The sequence below is a fragment of the Conger conger genome, chromosome 1, assembly GCF_963514075.1.
Source record: "Conger conger chromosome 1, fConCon1.1, whole genome shotgun sequence".
In the NCBI taxonomy this organism is placed as follows: domain Eukaryota; kingdom Metazoa; phylum Chordata; class Actinopteri; order Anguilliformes; family Congridae; genus Conger; species Conger conger.
The window spans coordinates 9867060-9886897 of record NC_083760.1 but is presented as its reverse complement, the minus strand read 5'-3'; the positions used below and the strand labels follow the sequence as shown (position 1 = coordinate 9886897).

The 19838-nt window shown below is 44.7% G+C and overlaps 2 protein-coding genes across 2 annotated transcripts in view; both read right to left on the bottom strand.

Annotated features, from left to right (window-relative positions):
* sptb (spectrin, beta, erythrocytic) overlaps positions 1-4232 on the bottom strand; it is a 45547-nt gene extending 41315 nt beyond the window's left edge. Inside the window, 1 exon segment of the mRNA XM_061249482.1 lies at positions 3855-4232. The gene's annotated coding sequence lies outside the window, so the exon portion shown is untranslated.
* A 3381-nt stretch (positions 4233-7613) lies between these two features.
* The window catches only part of stard9 (StAR-related lipid transfer (START) domain containing 9), a 53070-nt gene continuing 40845 nt past the window's right edge, over positions 7614-19838 (bottom strand). Inside the window, exons 23-33 of the mRNA XM_061260071.1 lie at positions 13521-17590; positions 13169-13372; positions 12672-12855; positions 12417-12569; positions 12136-12238; positions 11844-11995; positions 11583-11647; positions 11256-11458; positions 10819-10898; positions 10529-10687; positions 7614-10310 (exon numbers count right to left, since the gene is read on the bottom strand). Coding sequence (XP_061116055.1) covers positions 10209-10310; positions 10529-10687; positions 10819-10898; positions 11256-11458; positions 11583-11647; positions 11844-11995; positions 12136-12238; positions 12417-12569; positions 12672-12855; positions 13169-13372; positions 13521-17590 — 5475 coding nt within the window. The 3' untranslated portion in view covers positions 7614-10208. The remainder of the gene's footprint in view (positions 10311-10528; positions 10688-10818; positions 10899-11255; positions 11459-11582; positions 11648-11843; positions 11996-12135; positions 12239-12416; positions 12570-12671; positions 12856-13168; positions 13373-13520; positions 17591-19838) is intronic.

The window sequence follows — 19838 nt, the reverse complement described above, 5'->3', positions numbered from 1 at the left end:
TACAGACACATACACACAGACTTACACACACACACACTTATACACACTTACATACACATACACACAGACTTACACACACATACACACAGACTTACACACACACACTTATACACACTTACAGACACACACAGACTTACACACACACACACACACACACACACAGACTTACACACACATGCGCACATACACACTTACACACAGGCACACTTACACAAATGCATACACATACACCCACTTACACAGAATTACACAGACTTACACACACATACACACTTACAGACAGTAACACACATACGTACACAAATGCACACACACACACACACACACACACAGTGGTATGTGCTGCATTCATTCATTCACTCACACATTTGACTTCACTGACTTCCACACAACCTAATCACCCTCCCCCCCCCCACCGCCCCACCCATTGCTGAGCCTGGCTGAGCCAATCAGGTGCTGTTGATGTTCAAGTCCCGTGTTCCACTACCGAAAGGCAATGAGATGCACCTTCTCTCAATATACATCGCCGATAGAGCTGCCTCTGCCAAATGCTGACTTCCCAGAACAAAACAGGCCAGCACACTACCACCAACCCCCACATCCAGGGCCCCCCACCATTCTTTCACAACAAGAGACAGGACTGGTTTCCCTCAATAGCAGTTCTCCCAGTGGAGGGAAGTCGTCCTACCCTGAAGACATACACACTTAGAACCGTCCTTTTAAAAAAAGAGGTCAACACGCTTGTTCACCTCATGGAAACTCACCACACAATTGTTTGCTTCAAGTTTCTGAGACAAAAGGTTGACCAAAAACGGAAAACAAGTGATCTATCTGTCTGTCATCGGAACCAAAGGATTAAACGGACGAGGAAGAAAAACCAGACGCTCTTGCAGACTTGAGTAAACGATCGCTGCCCTAATTCACTGTCATTCATGTAAACTATTGTCTTGAAGGAAAAAAAAACAAAAAACGGTAGTACATTTTCCGATAAACAAACCGTGGAGTGGCGCCATGGTTACCAGAGACCACTGCTGCAGTTTACTGTGCAGTGAGAGAGGTCGGCAATCCCTCCTCAGTCCTTACACAGCTGCCATGTTTAAGCCTTGTGAAATAAAATTAGCGCTAATTACAGATGTCTTTCCTGTCTGCCCTCGTCTATAGTGGCTTTGGGAGGTAATAAAATCAGTGTGATTAATACACAGTCACTTGAATGTTGTTTTTTCTATTTGACAAGTAGCGCAAACACCTGTCGAATTCCCTGGAAAGCCAGTGTTGTTAATCTCTGCAAGAACAAATCTGATTGTGCCACTGCATTAAAAATAGATCACATTTGCAGCAAGCACAGTGTTGCAGCAGCAAGGTAGCTGGACTTGGAATTCTGAGATTGATGTTAGTTGCCATTGTACCCTTCAGCAAGGTACTTAAACAGAATTGTTTCAGAAAATATCACGCTATAAAAAATTATTGTACCTGAATAATGTAAGCTCTGTTAAAAGCAAAAAATAGTCAATCTCAATATGTATTTTAGTCTTATATTTAGACATAAAATCTTATTTCAAGATTTCAAGATTTCAAAATTCCACTTTAATACAACAAGGTAATATTTTATACATGAGAAAAAAGTCTCCTTACCCGACTGAAAACACTTGTTAAGACAGACATTGTTTGCAGTGAGCTGTGTTTAATCACCTGATATCACTAATGTAATAGCGATCAACTCGATTCAGCATTCTCAGTAAACCCCAGCGGACTCATCATCAGCATTTTCCCATTCACCTTGTGCAGGTACATCGCCTCCTTAGCCAAAAAAACCCCCATCAAAACAAATTGCCTTAACTTAATAGAACCCTGGAATTTTACACATTTCTGTTACCCTGGAGTGTTCCTAAGTCAGATTTCAAACTGTTTATTGACTGGTTCTAGTCAGAGGGCCTTCCACCTTTTAGGAAGGAGCAGGGTAGCTTCACTGGGCTGTACTGAGAAGGATTACATGTGATAGTGGAGCCCTGGAGTTGGGTGTGGCCAATTTCACATGAATGGGGCGTGCACCATAGTAAATGGCATAGATTGGTTCAGGATACTGGAGTGTTTCTAAGTGTAGTAGTGAGAATGAAACAAAATCAACCCAAAAACCCTTTGGTGTAAACTCAAACACGTCCTAGTGAATTAGGATTGGGATACACAGAATACACAGAAGCTGGCCACGCAGTGTCTCGACAGAATATAAACACTCAAGAGATGCCAGTTTGGGAGCTGCTTGAGAATTCTGGGAAGCCTTGTTTATTTTTAGTAGAAATGCTGGCAGTTTCGATAACCAAAAATGGAAAGAGCACAATCTTCGCACTGGACTTTAAATTCCAGTTGTGTCAGATTTGCACTATACCAGGTGGAGCTCTGTGTGTGTGTGTGTGTGTGTGTGTGTGTGTGTGTGTGTGTGTGTGTGTGTGTGTGTGTGTGTAACTAAGAAAGTGTAAGAGATGATAATGTGATCACTACTGCAGATAGTGAGATGCTTTATGAAACTGCCTTTGTTTGTCCTCCTGGAAGACAGAGATATCTGCAGACAGCCCAGGGTAACATCCATATTAGGTTATGTACACATCAAAGATCAAAGATGTTTCCCCTTGAGAATAAACCCTGTTCCTGTCGACTGTGTGGCCTGGAAAGATGCATTTCAGTGCGAAGGAAGACAATGTCCCTATAAAAATGTAAAAGCTTCCATTAGCGATTAGCCTACGTTTTAAGAGCCATACTTTAATTCCTGCAGCACGTCCCTCAAAACACCAATCAGGTAGAAGCAGATAACCTGGGCAGGCTATTTATTTTACTGTATAGATAGGGCCACCGTGGACGTTACATCAGAACAAGGCAGCTGCGGAGATGTAGGATGCTTCCCTTATTTGCCCACTCCAGTCTGCACATGCGCCCAGGACCCACAGCTGTTTGAGAGCCGAGCGCAAGTCACGTGTTCTCAAAACTGTCGCACACCTAATGTACGCGTGTACTTAAGTATACAACAACAGAAGAATCATAATACTAAGGCTATTTAATGCCTCCCTAGTTCTGTGACTTTGTTCTTTTTAATAGGCCTATGCTAAAAAGTGTTGTTATCGTGTTTACGTGGCAATTAAATAAAGGATGTTACACGTTACTCCATTAACTAAATAACATTAAACACTAAGACAACAAAGAAACCACAACACTGCAAATTCTGGAACATTGAGCCCGTGAACAGGAGAACACATGTCTTTAAGCAACCGAAGTCCTGGCATCGTGCAACAGGTGCCGATTGCATTGCGGACAAGGTTACGAATTATACTATAACTTAAACATGACTATAAAAACACAAAATACAAAGAACAACTCTTCATTCTGAATTCTTCTAATTAGGCATGTGGTGTTTTCTTAAAGAGCCAGCCAAAATCTCAAGTTCTGTGTGAATTAAAGATATAATAATGTCTTATGAATTAGACATTAGGAGTCAAACCGAATAGGGTACAAACAGCTATAGGCAACCGTGCGTCTGACAGAGGAAAAAGCAAGTTACCCTCTATAGTTTATCTGAATTTACTTTATTTCAAGATATTGCCAAGATCGCATTCCAGAAAACCATTTTTGAAACAACCGTTATCAGCAACAAATAATTACTTCACCAAATCGTACCCTATATCTTCTTTCTGAAATGCTACTCTCAACAGAAATGGAATAAAACATGCAATAGCTAGCCTACTTATACCGTTTTAACTATCAGCAAAGCATTAACAGATCACTATCTGGTGGGAAAATGCCATTGTAATTTCATCCACCGGTCAAAACTTCCGAATAAAACTTCATGATCCAAAAAAAAAACTTACCTGCAAATTTAAATGAGTTATTTTTTTAATTGTGGTTCAATATGTTTGCTTTTTCGCAGGTGCCTTCTTTGATCTCCGGTTATTTATTTGCCAGTTCTAATTCCACGGGGACCGGCGAGGTCCGGGTCAGGGTCGTGGACGCAGCGCGGTAGGACAGAGCACCGAGAAGGGCTGGGGAGAGGGACTGGAAGAAGACAGAGAGAAAGAGAGAGAGAGAGAGAAACGCCGCGCGCACCACTCATTCCAGTCAACGGCCGTTTGACCCACCCAGCGCGTTAAAAATAAAGTACGGTACAGCTCGCTCTAAGTTTTACTGCGCATGGAGCAGGCATTCCTTTCAAGAGGCAGTGACTTTAAATGGCAGGCACACTTTGAGCGCCCCCACCGTCCCGTCCCCTCCCACTACCCCTAGCACCGACACCCCTCCTCCCCACTCCTCTCCGAAATGTCATCTCCGTTTCCCTCGCACCCATTCTTCATATCAACAAGGGAATGCAATCGTGACGACTAGGGTTTAAGCGAATGGACAATTTTAACCCCCCCGCCCGTTCTCAGTGTCGGCTGCGTAAAGATTTAGTGCCACACACCGAAGAAGCCACCTGACGGTGCCCGACAGACCATACCATGTCAGTTCAGTCTGGCGCTCACGAATTCAGCGGGTGAGATTACATTCTTAGCAAGTGTTGCTGGAAAGTAAATAAAGAAATATTACCTCAGCTACAGAGCAGAATAAATTCAGAACAGCAAGTTCGTATAAAACAATATAGAACACCCGCTTAAGCAGTGAAAGGAATGCACATCTGGTATGGTAATAAATAAGGATAGTAAATTAATACAGATTTTATAAGCCATGTATAACAAGTACTATAACAGAATTACTAATTAAACATTTGGACATGACATTGTATACATATACAATACTTTTTTTACCCCACAATTAACAACATGTAAAAAAAATATATAAAAAATAAAATAAAATAAACCCCACATAGATCGAAACATACACTGCTAAAATAGTTTGGTAATTTCTCCGGATGCATACATTCTCAAAGTAAGGGCAAAACTAACTGAATATCTTTTACAAACAAGTTATTGTTCAAGCACAGGAAAAAATCTGGTGAGGCTTGGCGTCATGGCACATCTCAAACAAGAGAATGTTCTGAATGTACAGACAAACTGTGCACTTTTTCCATTTAAATGCACATCTCACTGTTGGAACAAAATACCACGGAAGAAATGCAATGTTACTTAGTAAACAAAAATGCCACACCTGCTGCCCCAAGACTGCAGGTAACCAGTCATGTTGGACGCTGAAGGCAAGAATCCCAGTGACCACAGTTCACAGAAATGTTAGTGTGCACCGGATTGCCGATCTATCACACCGTCATTGTTGAAGCATTGTGCCAGAACCTGGAACTGACAGCAGCCAAGACACACAACACTGCCCCTAATGAGATCCAGAAGTACCACTTATCAAGATCTCAATAAGAATACACATATACATCACGGGTAAAGTAACCCAATAAAAACGGGAAGAGGCTTGCCTTGACGGCAGTTGAGCAGTCCCTAACATGTATTAACCACCAGAGGGCAGCGCTTTGACAAAAATGCCTCCGACTTACCTGATACCCGACAGTTATACCATAAGGAGTGTATTTGTGCCTGGATATGACACAACCCGATTTCTTAAAAGCATGAGTGAGATCATAAACGGACAGAAAGCTAGAGGTGATTCTGAGATGACTCAGGGGGATTCATGCGTCACAGAGAAATGGTCACATGACCCACAGTTGTTAGTGTGCCTCATTGCCATCATCCTCCTCAGGGGTCTGGTTGCTAGGTAGCATGAAGTCCCTGAAGGAAAACTTGGGCGAACTTGTGTACCTGCTCAGGAACAAATCTCACCGGACTACCCTGCTGTATTTGAGTGTGGGACAAATGTGCGGGCAGCGATTCTACTGTAAGTGCTATTCAGAGACCAGGTCAGTGCAGTGTATACCGGACACCATGCGCTAATAACACAGACCAGTATTGGGAACTTGAGTGAAAAAAGACATTTATTGAGACTGACTATGTATCTCTGAAACTGTATTCACTAAAAAACGTAGACCTTGTTGCCTACTGCGCTGGTTGTTGGGGGAGATTTGCAGCCAGCGCATGGAACTCTGCAGTCACGTCAGTGCTTTGGCATGCACATGAATTACGAGGCAAAAATATGATGTGTGAGTTCAGATATGGCTGCTAGGACAGTGTGACTCAGCCTTGCTTTCCTGCCAGTTAGCCTGCGAGATTTTCCTATCAACCAGGCAGGCAGAAAAAACAGATTTGCACTTACATTAACTTGGCATCACCGAGGGGACATAAGGGAAAATTTTCTACTCTTTTTCTTCCAAAATCCCAGGTTTTATTTTTATAATGTGTTGAAGCTTTTAACCCCACATTGCTCCAGGGGGGATTGTCCCCTGCTTAGTCTAATCGACACTACAGGGCGGCCTGTAGCATAGTGGTTAAGGTGCATGGCTGGGACACGCAAGGTTGGTGCTTCGAATCCCAGAGTAGCCACAATAAGACCCGCACAGCCGTTGGGCCTTTGAGCAAGGCACTTAACCCTGCATTGCTCCAGGGGAGGATTAGACCTAAGCAGGAGACAATGCAGGAGACAATACAGGGGAGGATTGTCTCCCGGTAAGTCAAATCAACTGTACATCGCTCAGGATAAGCCATTGATGCCATTAATGTAATCAACTGTAAGTTGCTTTGGATAAAAGTGTCAGCTGAATAACAGGTATGTACATATAAAATGCGCCTTTATCCAAAGCGCTGTACAATTGATGCTTCTCATTCACCCATTCATACACACTCACACACCGACAGCGATTGGCTGCCATGCATAGTCAGGCGCCGACCAGCTCATCAGGAGAATTTGGGGGTTAGGTGTCTTGCTCAGGGTCACTTCGACACAGCCCGGGCGGGGGATCGAACCAGCAACCCTCCGACTGCCAGACGACTGAGCACTGCCTGAGCCATGTCGCCCCACTGTAACGTGCCTTAGTCACGAGGGTATAGGCTGCCCTTACTCCCTGGGTTTCCATCTCTCTGTCTCGGCTCAGGCCCAGACTCGTAACGTTGCCATCGACCTTACGACCACTCCGCCGTTTATAGATTCATACTCAAAGGCATGAAAGCAGGACTGCCCTGTGACAATGAATTTACAAAGAGTAATTTACTGCATCTCAGCAATGGGCTAAGATGCAGCAGAGACTTGCGGTTGCCGTTTGCTGCAGTTGGCACACCAAGGACCGGGGATGCGATTCCCGGTCGTGCCAAAAGCCAAGTATGGCCGGCTCACGTGGGGCGGCATTAATTGGCTCGCTGCTCCAGAGGGAGGGACTTGGCGGGGTTAGCTGATCGCCGTACAATAAGCGTCTCGGGCACCTCGGAACCACGGACACGATTAGAGAGATGAGACGTCTTGAAGAAGGCGTGTCACTCTTCCTCAGCCCTCCAGGGGGCGGGGTGTGGACGGTGTATCTAACACTAACTCTAATAGGAATAGAGGGGGGTACAATTGGCTACTAAATTGGGAGAAAAGGGGAAATAAATTTATAAAAAATAATAATAATAACCATAGATTGTATAGTGCCTTATACTGTAGGCTTATTGCTTATCAATTGACCGCTTCAATGTCATATTTCAATCCATTTAGACATGAGGCACCTGTTGGTACTAAAAACATGTGGAGATAAAGACGACAAACAATGAAAAGTAATATTCAGTTTTAATTATAAACATATTTTGTCCTGCAAGACAAAATATTTTCTGATGCATAATAACAAAGTGCCTTGTTTCAAAATCATATAAAATGTTTTGTTCGATATGCAGACATGGTGCGTACGTTAAAAGCAATATGAAACTGAAAACGTTCAGGTTATAATATCACACACTTCAAAAGAAACATAAATGGAATGAAACCAAGAAAGAATTCCCCATAAATGCTGCATAAAATTAGGAAAATACAATTATGCTCATAAATAAATTTAGTACAAAAAATGGACGATTTAAAAATATTGATAAAACTTTTGAAATAGAGTATATATATAAAAAAAATCAAATCAAATGAAAAAATTAAAAAAGATAAATAATTCTGTTTTGTCAACACAAACATTATTTAACACATACTGATATATTTTTTTATAAGACACTTTTATAAAAAAATATTTATGAAAATAAAATGTACATCCTTCATCAAGGCTTTCGTTTTTGTGAGGCCTGGGACCCCTCCCTGTACCCCTGTCTCACTGCAGAGCTGGACCAAGAAGACAAGCTTAATTAATGCTCCCCCATCTACACAGAGCAGATTATCTATATCTATAGCATCAAGCCCTATTAGCTTAGCCCCGTTTGTAACTAATACGGGCCTACATTCTGTACAAGCAAGCTTAAATGAGTATTTGTAGCTACATAAATGCTAAATCAGAAGGTAAACCCTGGTGTAAAATCCAGCTATGACCAGCTTGAAATGCCAGCTACCAGCTGTTTGAAAACATAGCTTGAGCTGGTCAAACCAATGGAGTATGGAGCTGGTTTAACTGGTCAACCAACTTTCAAACCAACTTTTTTTCATCAACGAAGACAGCATATTCACATCAAATAAATCGAAATAAAGCAAAAAAATAATGTCTCGCTGCTGCTTCTTCTGTTTTTAAAGACCTTTGGGGGTCTGCAATCTGCCAATCATAAAGCACTGCTTTTGCAAATCACGCAGTGCCATTTTGGCCCAATTTCTGGAATATTAGTTTCCATCTCTGACAGTGGGGGAAGGGGGAAATAATTCCTTCATTTGGGTTCAAACTCAGTGCTACAGGAAAGGAAACCCTGAGCAACCAAACCAAGCCAAATCCGTGATTCTGTCTGGTGTTCTACTCTGGAATGTACACAGGGAAAAATGTTATCATATCTGGGGACAAACCCAGAAATATAATAACTGTGCAAAGGCGGAATGGGACACAGGCACCAAAAGTAATGCTTGGGAAGTTGGGATGAACTAGTGGTCAAAGCTGGTCTCCATATTTTCAGGCTGTACCGATATCTATATACCCTGTTTCTGTACAGTGCGATGGCATATAGATTTCTGTACTCCCATGTCAAAGTGGTCCTTCTTGTGCATCGTGAGAGACAAAACATCATTTAATTTCAGTTAATCTTATTTCTCACACCCCCCCCCTAGAATTTAGTTAGCTGCCCATATTGCAGTATACACTTCAGATCCTCATTTGATTGTGAGATCATCTTTGGCTTAGTTCACATCTTACTGTAAATGAGCAACAAAAACATAAAAAATAAAAAAAAGAAGTACACTATTAAGTGTTCCCCAGTATTACCTGTGGCAAACCTATGCAATCCACTGAGAAGACCTCCATGGCCGTGCATTGACAAAATTAGAGGAAATAGCAAGCAGTGCACTGATACTACACAAGTGAAAGCACCTTAATCGGTTCTGATTATTGAGCACTGCAAAAATGCTCTTAGGTCAGTGGAAAGAGAATAGCTTAATAAGACATTTACCCGTACATGCAAACACACACACACACACACACACACACACACAAACACAAACACACACACACTATGTGCCGGTATGCAGTGAAGGCCAGCTTCAAGCTTTAAACAATAGGAAAGGCCTAAGAACACTGCTATTGGACTGGACTGCTCCGACAGACAGTTTAACTAGCTACTGAGCCAGATTGGACTGAACCGCACTACATATTCAACAGAAATACTGCTGTGCAGAGGAGTATCGTGTGCGGTCCCCTGACCCTACATTCGTTAAACTCATCAGAATCAGACCTCTGCTCTCCGTTCAGAGTTAACTCATCGGAATCAGACCCCTGCTCTCCGTTCAGAGTTAACTCATCGGAATCAGACCCCTGCTCTCCGTTCAGCATTAACGATGAGCAGTAGAGATAGTGTCACCAAGCATGACGGAGGCGCGAAACCTCCTGCCGGTTTTGATCAAACTTGGCAAGATATTATAAAAAAATAAAAATCAATCAGCTGCTACACTTCTCTTTGGGATTTAACTTCTCAGTAAAAAACACACAAACAAAAACAAAAAAAAAACAAAAAAAGAACAACAAAATGACTGCATATTTACAATACAAAACATTAAAATAATAAGCTGCTTGATATTCTGCATTACAATAACAACAATGTCAACAGTGCTCTCATTTTCATATCAACTCATGACGGATACAAAAAGCAAAGAAAATGTAGTAAGGTGCAAATATTAGTGAAGCTACAGCACCTTTTAAGGCTTAGCTTAAGTGCTCATTTGGACGCGTCAGCCCAATATTCTCAGAGCGATAGGAACGTGTCCAGCTCAGCGATGACTGCTGCTTGTTTCCTAGCTACCACGTTCAAGAGTCTTTGCGGGAGTGCCGGGGTCCCCAAGTCCACCTGTAGGGGGACAGAGAGCAAGTGAGGCCAGAAGAGGTTGGAGATGAGCAGACATGCAGAAATAAAGAGAGGAGATATCTAAAAGGACACTATTAACATGGGCACAGCCTCAACAGAAACCAAATCTAATGATTGGCCTTCAGAGGTGGAAGAACAAGGTTGGAAGAAGACAGGCAACGGAATGATAAGACAGAGGAAAAAGGAGACCTTCGCCTCACCTGCAGCAGGTATACGACCCTGACGACCTCTCGACCATGGTGGAGGGTCGGCTGCAGGACCCAGGCACTGGGGAGCAGCTCCCCCCGGACGGCATCGACTGTGGGGCGGGGGAGAGATTCCTCAAACACAGAGCGCATGGCCAGGACCCATTCATCCTGCTGAGAGCGAGAGAAGGGGAGAGAGGAACGGGAGAGAAATTACACCTCTCTCAAGACCTCGTGAGGGTTATGTGGAGCTTTACTTGCCCACAGCGCAGGTGGGATGGCTGATGGTGGATAGGCTGGCTGACCTGCTTGGACTCTGTGCTGATGCAGCAGAAGTCTCTTGGCTGGCTAAGATGGCAGACAGAGGTGTCAGTCAGCAGGTACACTGGTGGATAAGCAGACAAAAAGGCCCAGGTAAGGAGAGGAGAAAGGGGGTGGTGACTACACCCTATTCAGTGAAAAGATTTCCGAAAATAAAATACACATCCTTCATCAAGGCTTTCGTGGGACCCCTCCCTGTACCCCTACCCACTGCAGAGCTGGACCAAGCAGACAAGCTTACTTAATGCTCCCCCATCTACACAGACCGGAATTACATCAAGCCATATTAGCTTAGCCCCTTTTGTAACTACATTCTGCACACTCAAGCTTAAAGGAGCATTGCAACCTGGAGCTACAAAAATGCTAAATCAGAAGATAAACAGTTGTGTAATATCCAAAACTTGGGCTTGTAGGAACTCACCAAACTGTGTGCTGTCATCCAGCGGGCGGGTCCAGGCAGAACGGACCGACTCGTTGTACAGGTGGGCCTTGGAGTGGTCCCGGACCATGCACCACAGGCTGGGCAGGGGCCTTTCCAGCTCCGTAGCCCCAAGAAAGCCATGCACGGTGGGGCAGGAGGAAGGCTTGTAGAAGGCCTGTACGCCTCGTTCTGTTCCCTGGTACCTGCGATGTGAGAGAGGGAAACAATTGGGCAATTAGCGCAGTAAAAGATGGGTCTACAGAGCAACTAACCACTGCCTGCCCGCGGAGCAAGTTCTACTGTTGATAGAACCCGAACTCAACTGACCTCCATCCACCGGCTGCCCTCCCCTCTAGGAGGTTCCCCAGGTCTCCTGCTGCAGCTGAGCGCACCTACGCACAGGTAAGGCACCGGGTCATGTACACTCGAGAACAGGAGAGTAAACCAAAGCATGGTTTCACTTAGTCCAAACTTCAATACTGACATATCAAAAGAGCTCAGCAAATGTGGTGGCCCTATATAGTCAAAAACAGTTCAGATGGACATGCTTCAGGTGGAGACAAGCCTCATGCTGTTTATGGCACGTACCTCTGCGATGGCGCGGTCATGAGTGTATTTGGCGATGTCCTGGTAGGAGGTGGCTATGGAGGAAGCTATCCTGGGAGACGGGGTGTCGTGGTGTCCATACGGGGACGACAACTGGGAGTCACTCCCAAAGACCGGGACCTCCAAACGTACATCTGGTGTGAGAACAGAGACAACACACCCTCACTCAGACAGATGATACGACCTGGAACAGAAACCTTCACACCAGGTTCACCTGGGTTCTACGTAAAGGGGTACGCTGTGAATGGCTCTGGGACTGGAGGTTATGCCTTACCCTGGACAGACAGCCAGGGACGGCGAGTGTCAAAATTCTGCGAGGCTCGCATGGGAGGACGACCTCTGATATTCAAACTCCCATCTTCAGGCCACCCAGGGACCTGAGCAGAACAGAGCGATGGAGAGGGAGGGAGATTAATTGGGGGAAGCTACTCTTAGAACCAAGCAAGATGAGCCATTATAAAAGTGGATAAATAAGGGGGTTGCAGAATAGACATTTCACTCAGATACAGGCATACTTAATGGAGGTTGCAGTATATGGTACTCCAATGAGATTACCTGCAGAGTCTGTGCAGAATTGACACCAACACCTTCTTTCAGAAGGACAGTGTTGCTGCTGTTGTATCCAGAAGTAGGCCCTGAAGACAGGCTGAGGCTTGACCCAGTGCAGAGGGTGCTGCTACTGACACGAGTCCGTAAACGCAAGTCATCCTGGGTGATCAGGGAACAGACGATTAAGATTAGGCCAACTGACAAGAGCTTTTTTTTTATTTTGCCCACCATTTTGCTTGGGATGAATGATCTTCCACTGACCTTCACAGCTCGAGACAGGGCCTGCTGCTGTAGCCGTCTCTTCTCCTGCTCGGTCCGCTCTCTGAGCCTGTCCCGGGCGCGTGCGATCTCCGTCCTGGCCTCCTCGCGGGCACGGCCGTAGTCCCGCAGCATCAGCTCGATCTCAGAGGGGCACTGGCCTGACTGCTTCGGGGGTTCCGGAATTCTGGGAAGAAACCAAGAATCCACGGTGAATTACAGAATCCACCATGGACAAATACGTCCAGGGGTTCCCAAATATGCACTGAACTGACATGGACGTAGATTTGGACATGCAATATATCATTGAGCAAGAAGTGAACAAGGTGCGTCTTACCTGGTATATTAGCATTAGCATAGTCAAATTGAAATAGGGCACCTGTTTTCTACCTCAAGTAATATATTTTGAAGTGGTTCCCAAATATGCACTCAACAGACATGAACGTAGATTTGGACATGAATTATATCATTGACCAAGAAGTGAACAAGGTGTGTCTTACCTGGTGCTCTCCACCACCTCCTGGCGGAGTTGCTGCAGGTACTCCCTGCGCCGGCTGGGTGATTCAGTCCTGGTGGGCGGTTCTGCTCCCTGGTCCGGGGAGGGGGAGTTCTTGCTGGGGCCGGGGCTGAGGCTGCGTGCCCGTCGGCAAGTTTGGAGGCGCGCCTCCCTCTCCTGACGTAAACCGTCAATGCTCCTCCTATGTCTGCGCAGAAAGGTGCATGACGTATTTCATCATTAACTGTTCATTCACGATCTCATAATCAACCGACACACATAAATAAGCGTACTGTTCACATTTGTCCACCAGGAGACAAAATAGATGCCATATTGAATGAGAAAGGGGGTCATACCTGTCATATAGCTGCTGTTTTGTAGGTACACTGGAGGGCTCCTCTTTGGAGCTCGTCTGCAGCATCTTCAGCAGTGCATCGGTCTCTCCAAGGCCATAATGTAGCTTGGCCTCAGTCATTTCCACAGTTAGTTGGTGCGAGTTCATGTCCAGCCGGACATTAGCCATCACTTGCTCCCGCTCCTTACGTAGCATCTCAATCTCCTTTGCCCTTCTGCTTCTTGGCGTCATCGCCTCCAAACCCGATTGCTGGCTTTCTGAGGTGCCTGGGCTTTCACAACTGCTTTTGTTTTTCACCCTCTCGCTTCGCTTTGAGGCCGACTGAACCACGCTGCTGCTTGCGATTGAAGTAGGCTGATAGCTGACACCTGACCAGTTGGTGAACTTGTTGTGCATTGGCAGATCTTCCGGGACCCTCTGGTGTACCTTCTGATTGATATTCAGGGGGTTAATGTTGATGAGGACGTCTGTGTTGCATTCACTTGGTGCTAATGACACGGCATCATCATCTTCCTGGAGCTGGACAGTGTCCTCACTGATATTGGAAGGTTCAGAAGGTCCACTCCAGCACTCTCCAACTCCAAATGTTCTACGGTAGGTGTCCAGAGTAGAAGCACTTAGCTGCTTGTCAAAGGGGGCTAACAGTTGAGACGTCTTCTCACTTGAAGACTCCTGTCTGCAATTAAGAAGTGCACACTCATCTTGTTTTCTAGACCTTACGAAGGAAACTTGACTCTGCAAAGGGGTCCCATCACTCAAATATGGAGATAGGGTGGCCCATCTAGGACTCTGTTTAGGTGACAGGTCACGTGAAGGTTTAGAAACTGGGATTTTATTCAGAGTTTGCTGCTTAGCTCCATCTGTAACTGTTCTTGAGACCTTTGGATCTTCATTGCCTTTGTAAGTGATCAGATTCATAGAGTATCTCTGGACGGGTTCACTGAAATCACTCACATTTTGAGGGGTGATATGACCAACGGACCTGTTTGAGATTAGGCTACTTGGCTTTCCAGACTGATCAAAAGTTTGTGAGCCCCGTTCTTCCCTGTTTGTACGCTTAGATAGAAATCCCAGCTCTGGTTGGTCGTCCAACCTTCTCAAAGAGGCAGACTGGACCTTATGTTTCTCCAAAACTGATTCTTTCATCTCAACCCTTTGATGGTCAACAAGGCACTGAGTGGATTTGCTCCTTCCTAACTGGGCACCTGTAGCAGGCTCTACTGTGAGTATAGGCGAGGAAGCACGGTCAGTGAAACAAACTTGTTTGGGACACATTTTCGGACGGGCATGGGGACTTAAAGAATCGTCCCTCGAAGAGGTCTGGTTTCCCTGGTTGGCTGTGTTTGAAGAACTGCTGCTCACCCTGGAGATTCCAATATTGCTAGAGAACACCTGTTCAGGTATGTACTTGTGAGGGAGGTCGAGAGGACTGTCAGGATTAGAGCATCTGTAATCCTGCATATTTGTCACTAAGGAAGGTGTGGATGCCTGAGCTTTCAGGGGAGCAGCCTCCATCGAGCGGTGAGTCCAGTCGGCTGCACCAGAGTTGTCGTGCCAGAGATCGGGCATACTCTGCATCTTTTCAGCCGTTCTTCCATCCTTCGCTCTGTCCTGCACATTAAGAGTGACATCCTTCTGATCTTGTGACACACTGAGCACGTCCGAACCAATTACTTTCACAATCACATTGACTTCATGGGGGTTGGCCTTCTCAATTATTTGCTTGTTGAGGACTTCCCTGTAACCACCAAGCACCGGAAACCCTTCGGTTTGGATCCCAATATCCACAGCTGTTTGGGTTGAACAATCTCTCTTCCCAGATCCAATGGCATGGGAATGTGCCACAACATCACTTTGCCAGTCAGTTCTGGGAAGGGATTCTTTGGCTCTGATGCACTGGATATTCCCCAGAAGATCAGAAGTGTTGTGGATGAGCTCAGAGAGCTGAAGGGACATATTCTGAAGGCTTGCCCACGTGGTAGGTGGTCCGGTCCCATTGGTATCCATCCTGGTCATTGGTACCTGGGTACTGCTCCGCTTGTGACGGTTCTTCTTCTTCTGCCTGCCATCCACCATCAACGTCTGTGTGCTACGGTCACAGGCCAACATGGACTGGTCTTTGAGTGGACTAACTACTGACTCCTGCTCAGAGGAGTAAACCAACATAATTTCATCCACTTGACCGCTGTGGCCCAGATCTCCGGAGGCAACGTTCCTGTAAGAATCACACGTTCTCGGGTTCTGTGCACTGTCAGGGTAAGACATATAGTGGCACAATTTCCGCTGGCACTCTAAGGAGTCCTGTTCCTTGAAATCCTCGAAGCTGCTGGAGAGTTCTTTTTTGTTAGCATACGTACTCAGATGAGAACAAAAGGGGGAGTTTTGATTGTTTAACCCATTATCGACACTGTGACACCTGGTGACAAGGCTCTTACGATCATCCAGCAAAGTTTGTTTGCAGAAGATGTCAGTGGCGCTTCCAAAAACCTGGTTTTTCGACGCTCCTTTGCTTGCTGCCCCCGTTTCTTGCCAAGAATGGACAAAGGGGTTGATATCACTGGAAGCAAAGTGCATCGCCGCATCTTTTTTAGGCAATGTCTGACTCTCTTGTTGCTGGACTTTCTCTTGCTTAGTAACACTTTGCTCAAGCTGCTTATGGCAGGATTTTGTTGTTTCATGGGAGCCCTCTTTCAAGCTCTTTGCATTTTCACTGTGGGGAATTAACTTTTTTTCTGTGTGAGGCACTATGTGACTTTTTAGTGGTCTCGTGTTGGAGTGAGGTTGCCTCTGGCACCTGTTGCCCCCATTTCTGGGTTTATCATCAAGTTCACCAACAGTTTTGGTGACTAAAGATGTTACACTTTGGCCTTTGGTGAAACCACTGCATTCCCTAGAGCTGCTAGCTAGCACATCTTGCTTGAAGCGTGTATGAGTTTCAGGCCTACTTTGTATCCTGCCAGGATACACTCTAGGCATAACCTTTTCTTCTGGGGATGAGTCCAGCATTGACTCGGTTGATGAAGTGGAGGGTGCCCTTGGATTTGCCCTTCTAAACCGCTTTTGCTTCCCCCTTTGGCGATCAACATTACTGCTGTTGCTACACTGTTGGTGACCTGTGCATTCAGACTGAAATATCTCTTCATCTCCAAAACCAGTAACTCTTGACTCTGCCTTTGAATAGAGGCCATCATGTTTAAATTGAGATGGTGAATGAGATGAAAAGGAGGAACCACGGTTTTTAACTTCAAGTTCTACATTTACAAGGCAAGTGGTCTTAGTCACTGCTGTTTCATTAGCTCCTTCGAGTAAACTCCTCTTTATGATTTCCGTGCTTTCAATTTGTGCATAGCTTGGGCAGGATGATTCTCTCTGTCTTTTCGCTTCTTGGATGTCATGCGTTATCTCTTCTGAGTCTTTGGTTTGGATTTGGTATGAGGAAGTGCAATTTCCACTATATTGGGTGCTTGACCCTTTTTCAACGTGATCCTCAACAGTTTCCAAATGGTTTTCTGTTGGAGGGGGTTGACTGAAATTCTTGGTTATACTATAAATGGGAGAAGCACTTTTAATCATGCTTGTCTGACTGTTGCTCAAATGTTGCAATAAAGAGTCAGACTGCTGCTCAGGGGAGGATTGATTGGAGGGTGATCTAATCTTCCCAGTCTGCTCTATATGTTTTTCAGAACTATTCGTTTTAAGTTCTGGCTGCTGAAAACAAGCAACTACATCAGATTCACACACATTGCTGTCATTGTGGACACCATCTGGTGTGACATTAGTAGTGGACTTCTCAGGAATTTCAGTCATGAGCTTGTATTCATTAAATGCCCTATATCCAACTAAAAAGTCATTAGTTGAACACAAATAACCTTCTGAATTACTTTGGAGCAAATTCTTACAATTTACTGTTGGCTCCACAATGCTCTTTGCGACTTTTTCTTCATGCTTTGAATTAGAGGAGGAAAATGTACTTGATGTGTCAGATTTTGGGTTTTGTTCCACCTTAATACCAAAATCAGAATCTTCAAACTGGGGTTCAGATATTTTTTCCATTTTGGGTTCGGAAGCATGCTCAAGTGAGCCAGTCCAACTAGACATCCGTACATCAAGGTAATCCTCACTGCCCGACCCATTAAGTTCACTGTGGATTGTATTGGGGAAAGATTGTTTCAGCTGTGTATTACTTCCAAAGCCTTGTGAAGGTGGGAAAACTACCTTCTCTTCCCTCGTCTGAGAAACAGACCCGGTTTTGGGTGAGGCCCAAACATTTTCTAAATAATCTCCCTCTGGTTGCAGTGCAGGCATACCAAAGGGGGCTAGGTCAAATTCTTTAAGCCGCATATTACTTCTTGATTTATAATCACAAGAGTCATCAGAAAGATATGGAGGAGAAAATATTTTACTTCCCTTATTCTTCTGCTCCACTACTTGTTTGCTGTTGATTCCTGGACTCTGATACTTCCCTGAAACTTCAGTCAGGTCCCTCCTAAAAGCACTGGATGAATCTATACTTCTTGCACCTTCCATTTTGTTTCCTGTGGTATTAATACTTACAGGATCCTGACTTGTATAATTTTCCAAGATCATTTCATTCACCATAATTTCAGGTTGGTTAGCGTTTGCTGCAGGAGAAACATTCCCTCTCTGTTGGCTGTTCTGTGTATCTGTTACATATGCACAATCATCAATGCTTGTTGCCTTTGACGTGTTAGAATGCATTTGTGTATAGTCTTTTGGCTCAAGGTTCATACGTAGACTGCCTAAATCTATCATTTCAGCACCTCCACATTCTTCTTTTGCAGGTTCACAAACATTTGAGCTGATTTTACCAGTACTGCCAATCTGAACATAATTTATCTTGTCACATGACTGCATATTTATGTCTTTGCTGCTGATGTCCTGGCCCTTGTAGCTTGAAATTCCAGGCTTCTCTGAGGGACTTAATTCCATTGCTTTGGGTGACAATTTTGTTATATTCTGGGATGGTAATGCATTATCCGGACAGAAGTTAGCTTTATCCACTCTGACATAGTCATCCTGAAAGCATTTGATCTCAAGGAAAGGTGGAAGTATTGGGGACATTGAATAACAGCTGTCAGAAGAAAGGGCTGCAGCTTTTTTGAGATGGTCTCTGATGTTCTTTACTTCAGAGCCATTACTCATCTCAGGAAGACTTGACAGACTTGCCTTAACATGAGGTCTGTTGATACTTGATAAGGCGCATGGGTTCAATTCCTCAAATGCATTTTTCTTCCCGCACACATTCAACACAAATGCATTTGATTCTTGGTCATCAGCACCAACGTCATCCTGACCTTCTATCAAAGATGCCTTCAAGTGCTTTTGCACAACCTCAGCGATCTCCTGGTCAATTGGACTACGTTCATTCTCCCTGCTCTTACCTTCCACAGAAGCTTCCAGACCATTGTTTATTTCTTGAAAACAATTTGTTCCATCCCAGATCTCACAGTTTTGGCTTGTCGCTAACCCCGAGTCCTTATCAACTTGTCCACTCTTTTCTGTGTAACAAAGAAACAAGGAATGGTTTGATAGATCGAATGATACAGGAGCCTCTCTGGAGTGGTTACAGACTCCTTGCTCATTATTTCCCAGACTCCCCTCGGTAATAGCTGCACGTGAAGCTGTGGCTGTTTCCTTTTCTTCTGCATGTATTTTCTTAGGCACTCTGTGTAGTTTGTTGTTACCTCTATGCATTCCTGGTTTTTCCTTTTTTTGTGATCTTGAATCACTTCTACAAGGTAGCTGGAGTGATTCATATAAGGGAGGCATGTTGCTATGGATTACATCATTCCTTAAGTGCACAGGCGTTTTTTCAGGCTGGTATTGCTCCTTCTTCTTTATCTCTAAACAATCTTTGGTGTCTCCAGTTTCACAGTCCTCCCACTCTTCCTCATGAACTGTCTCTCTATTGCCCTCATATTTGTCCGGATCCATTTCACAAGATGTATTGTCAGCACCTTCAGAATCCACCTCTTCCCCTTCAACTTTGGAAATGGTCAGTACTTTGGCTTCTTCCACATCATCACAGGGGCTACAGACTTCTGGAGGTTCGCTTTGGGCCACTTCAAAAACTTCCTGTCCTTTGGGTTCAGAGAATTCACCGCTTTTCTTCTTTTCTCCCTCAACAATCTCCCCTGAATCACTGCAACGCATATTTCTGGACATGGTTGCGCATTGCTCATTTGCACTATGACCAGCACTTGGACTGGAACTTGAAGAGTCTGTGTTCACACCCATTATCTCTGGGATGTTCTCCGGGATACAGCCAATCACAGGATCAGCCTCCATCCCTTGAAAA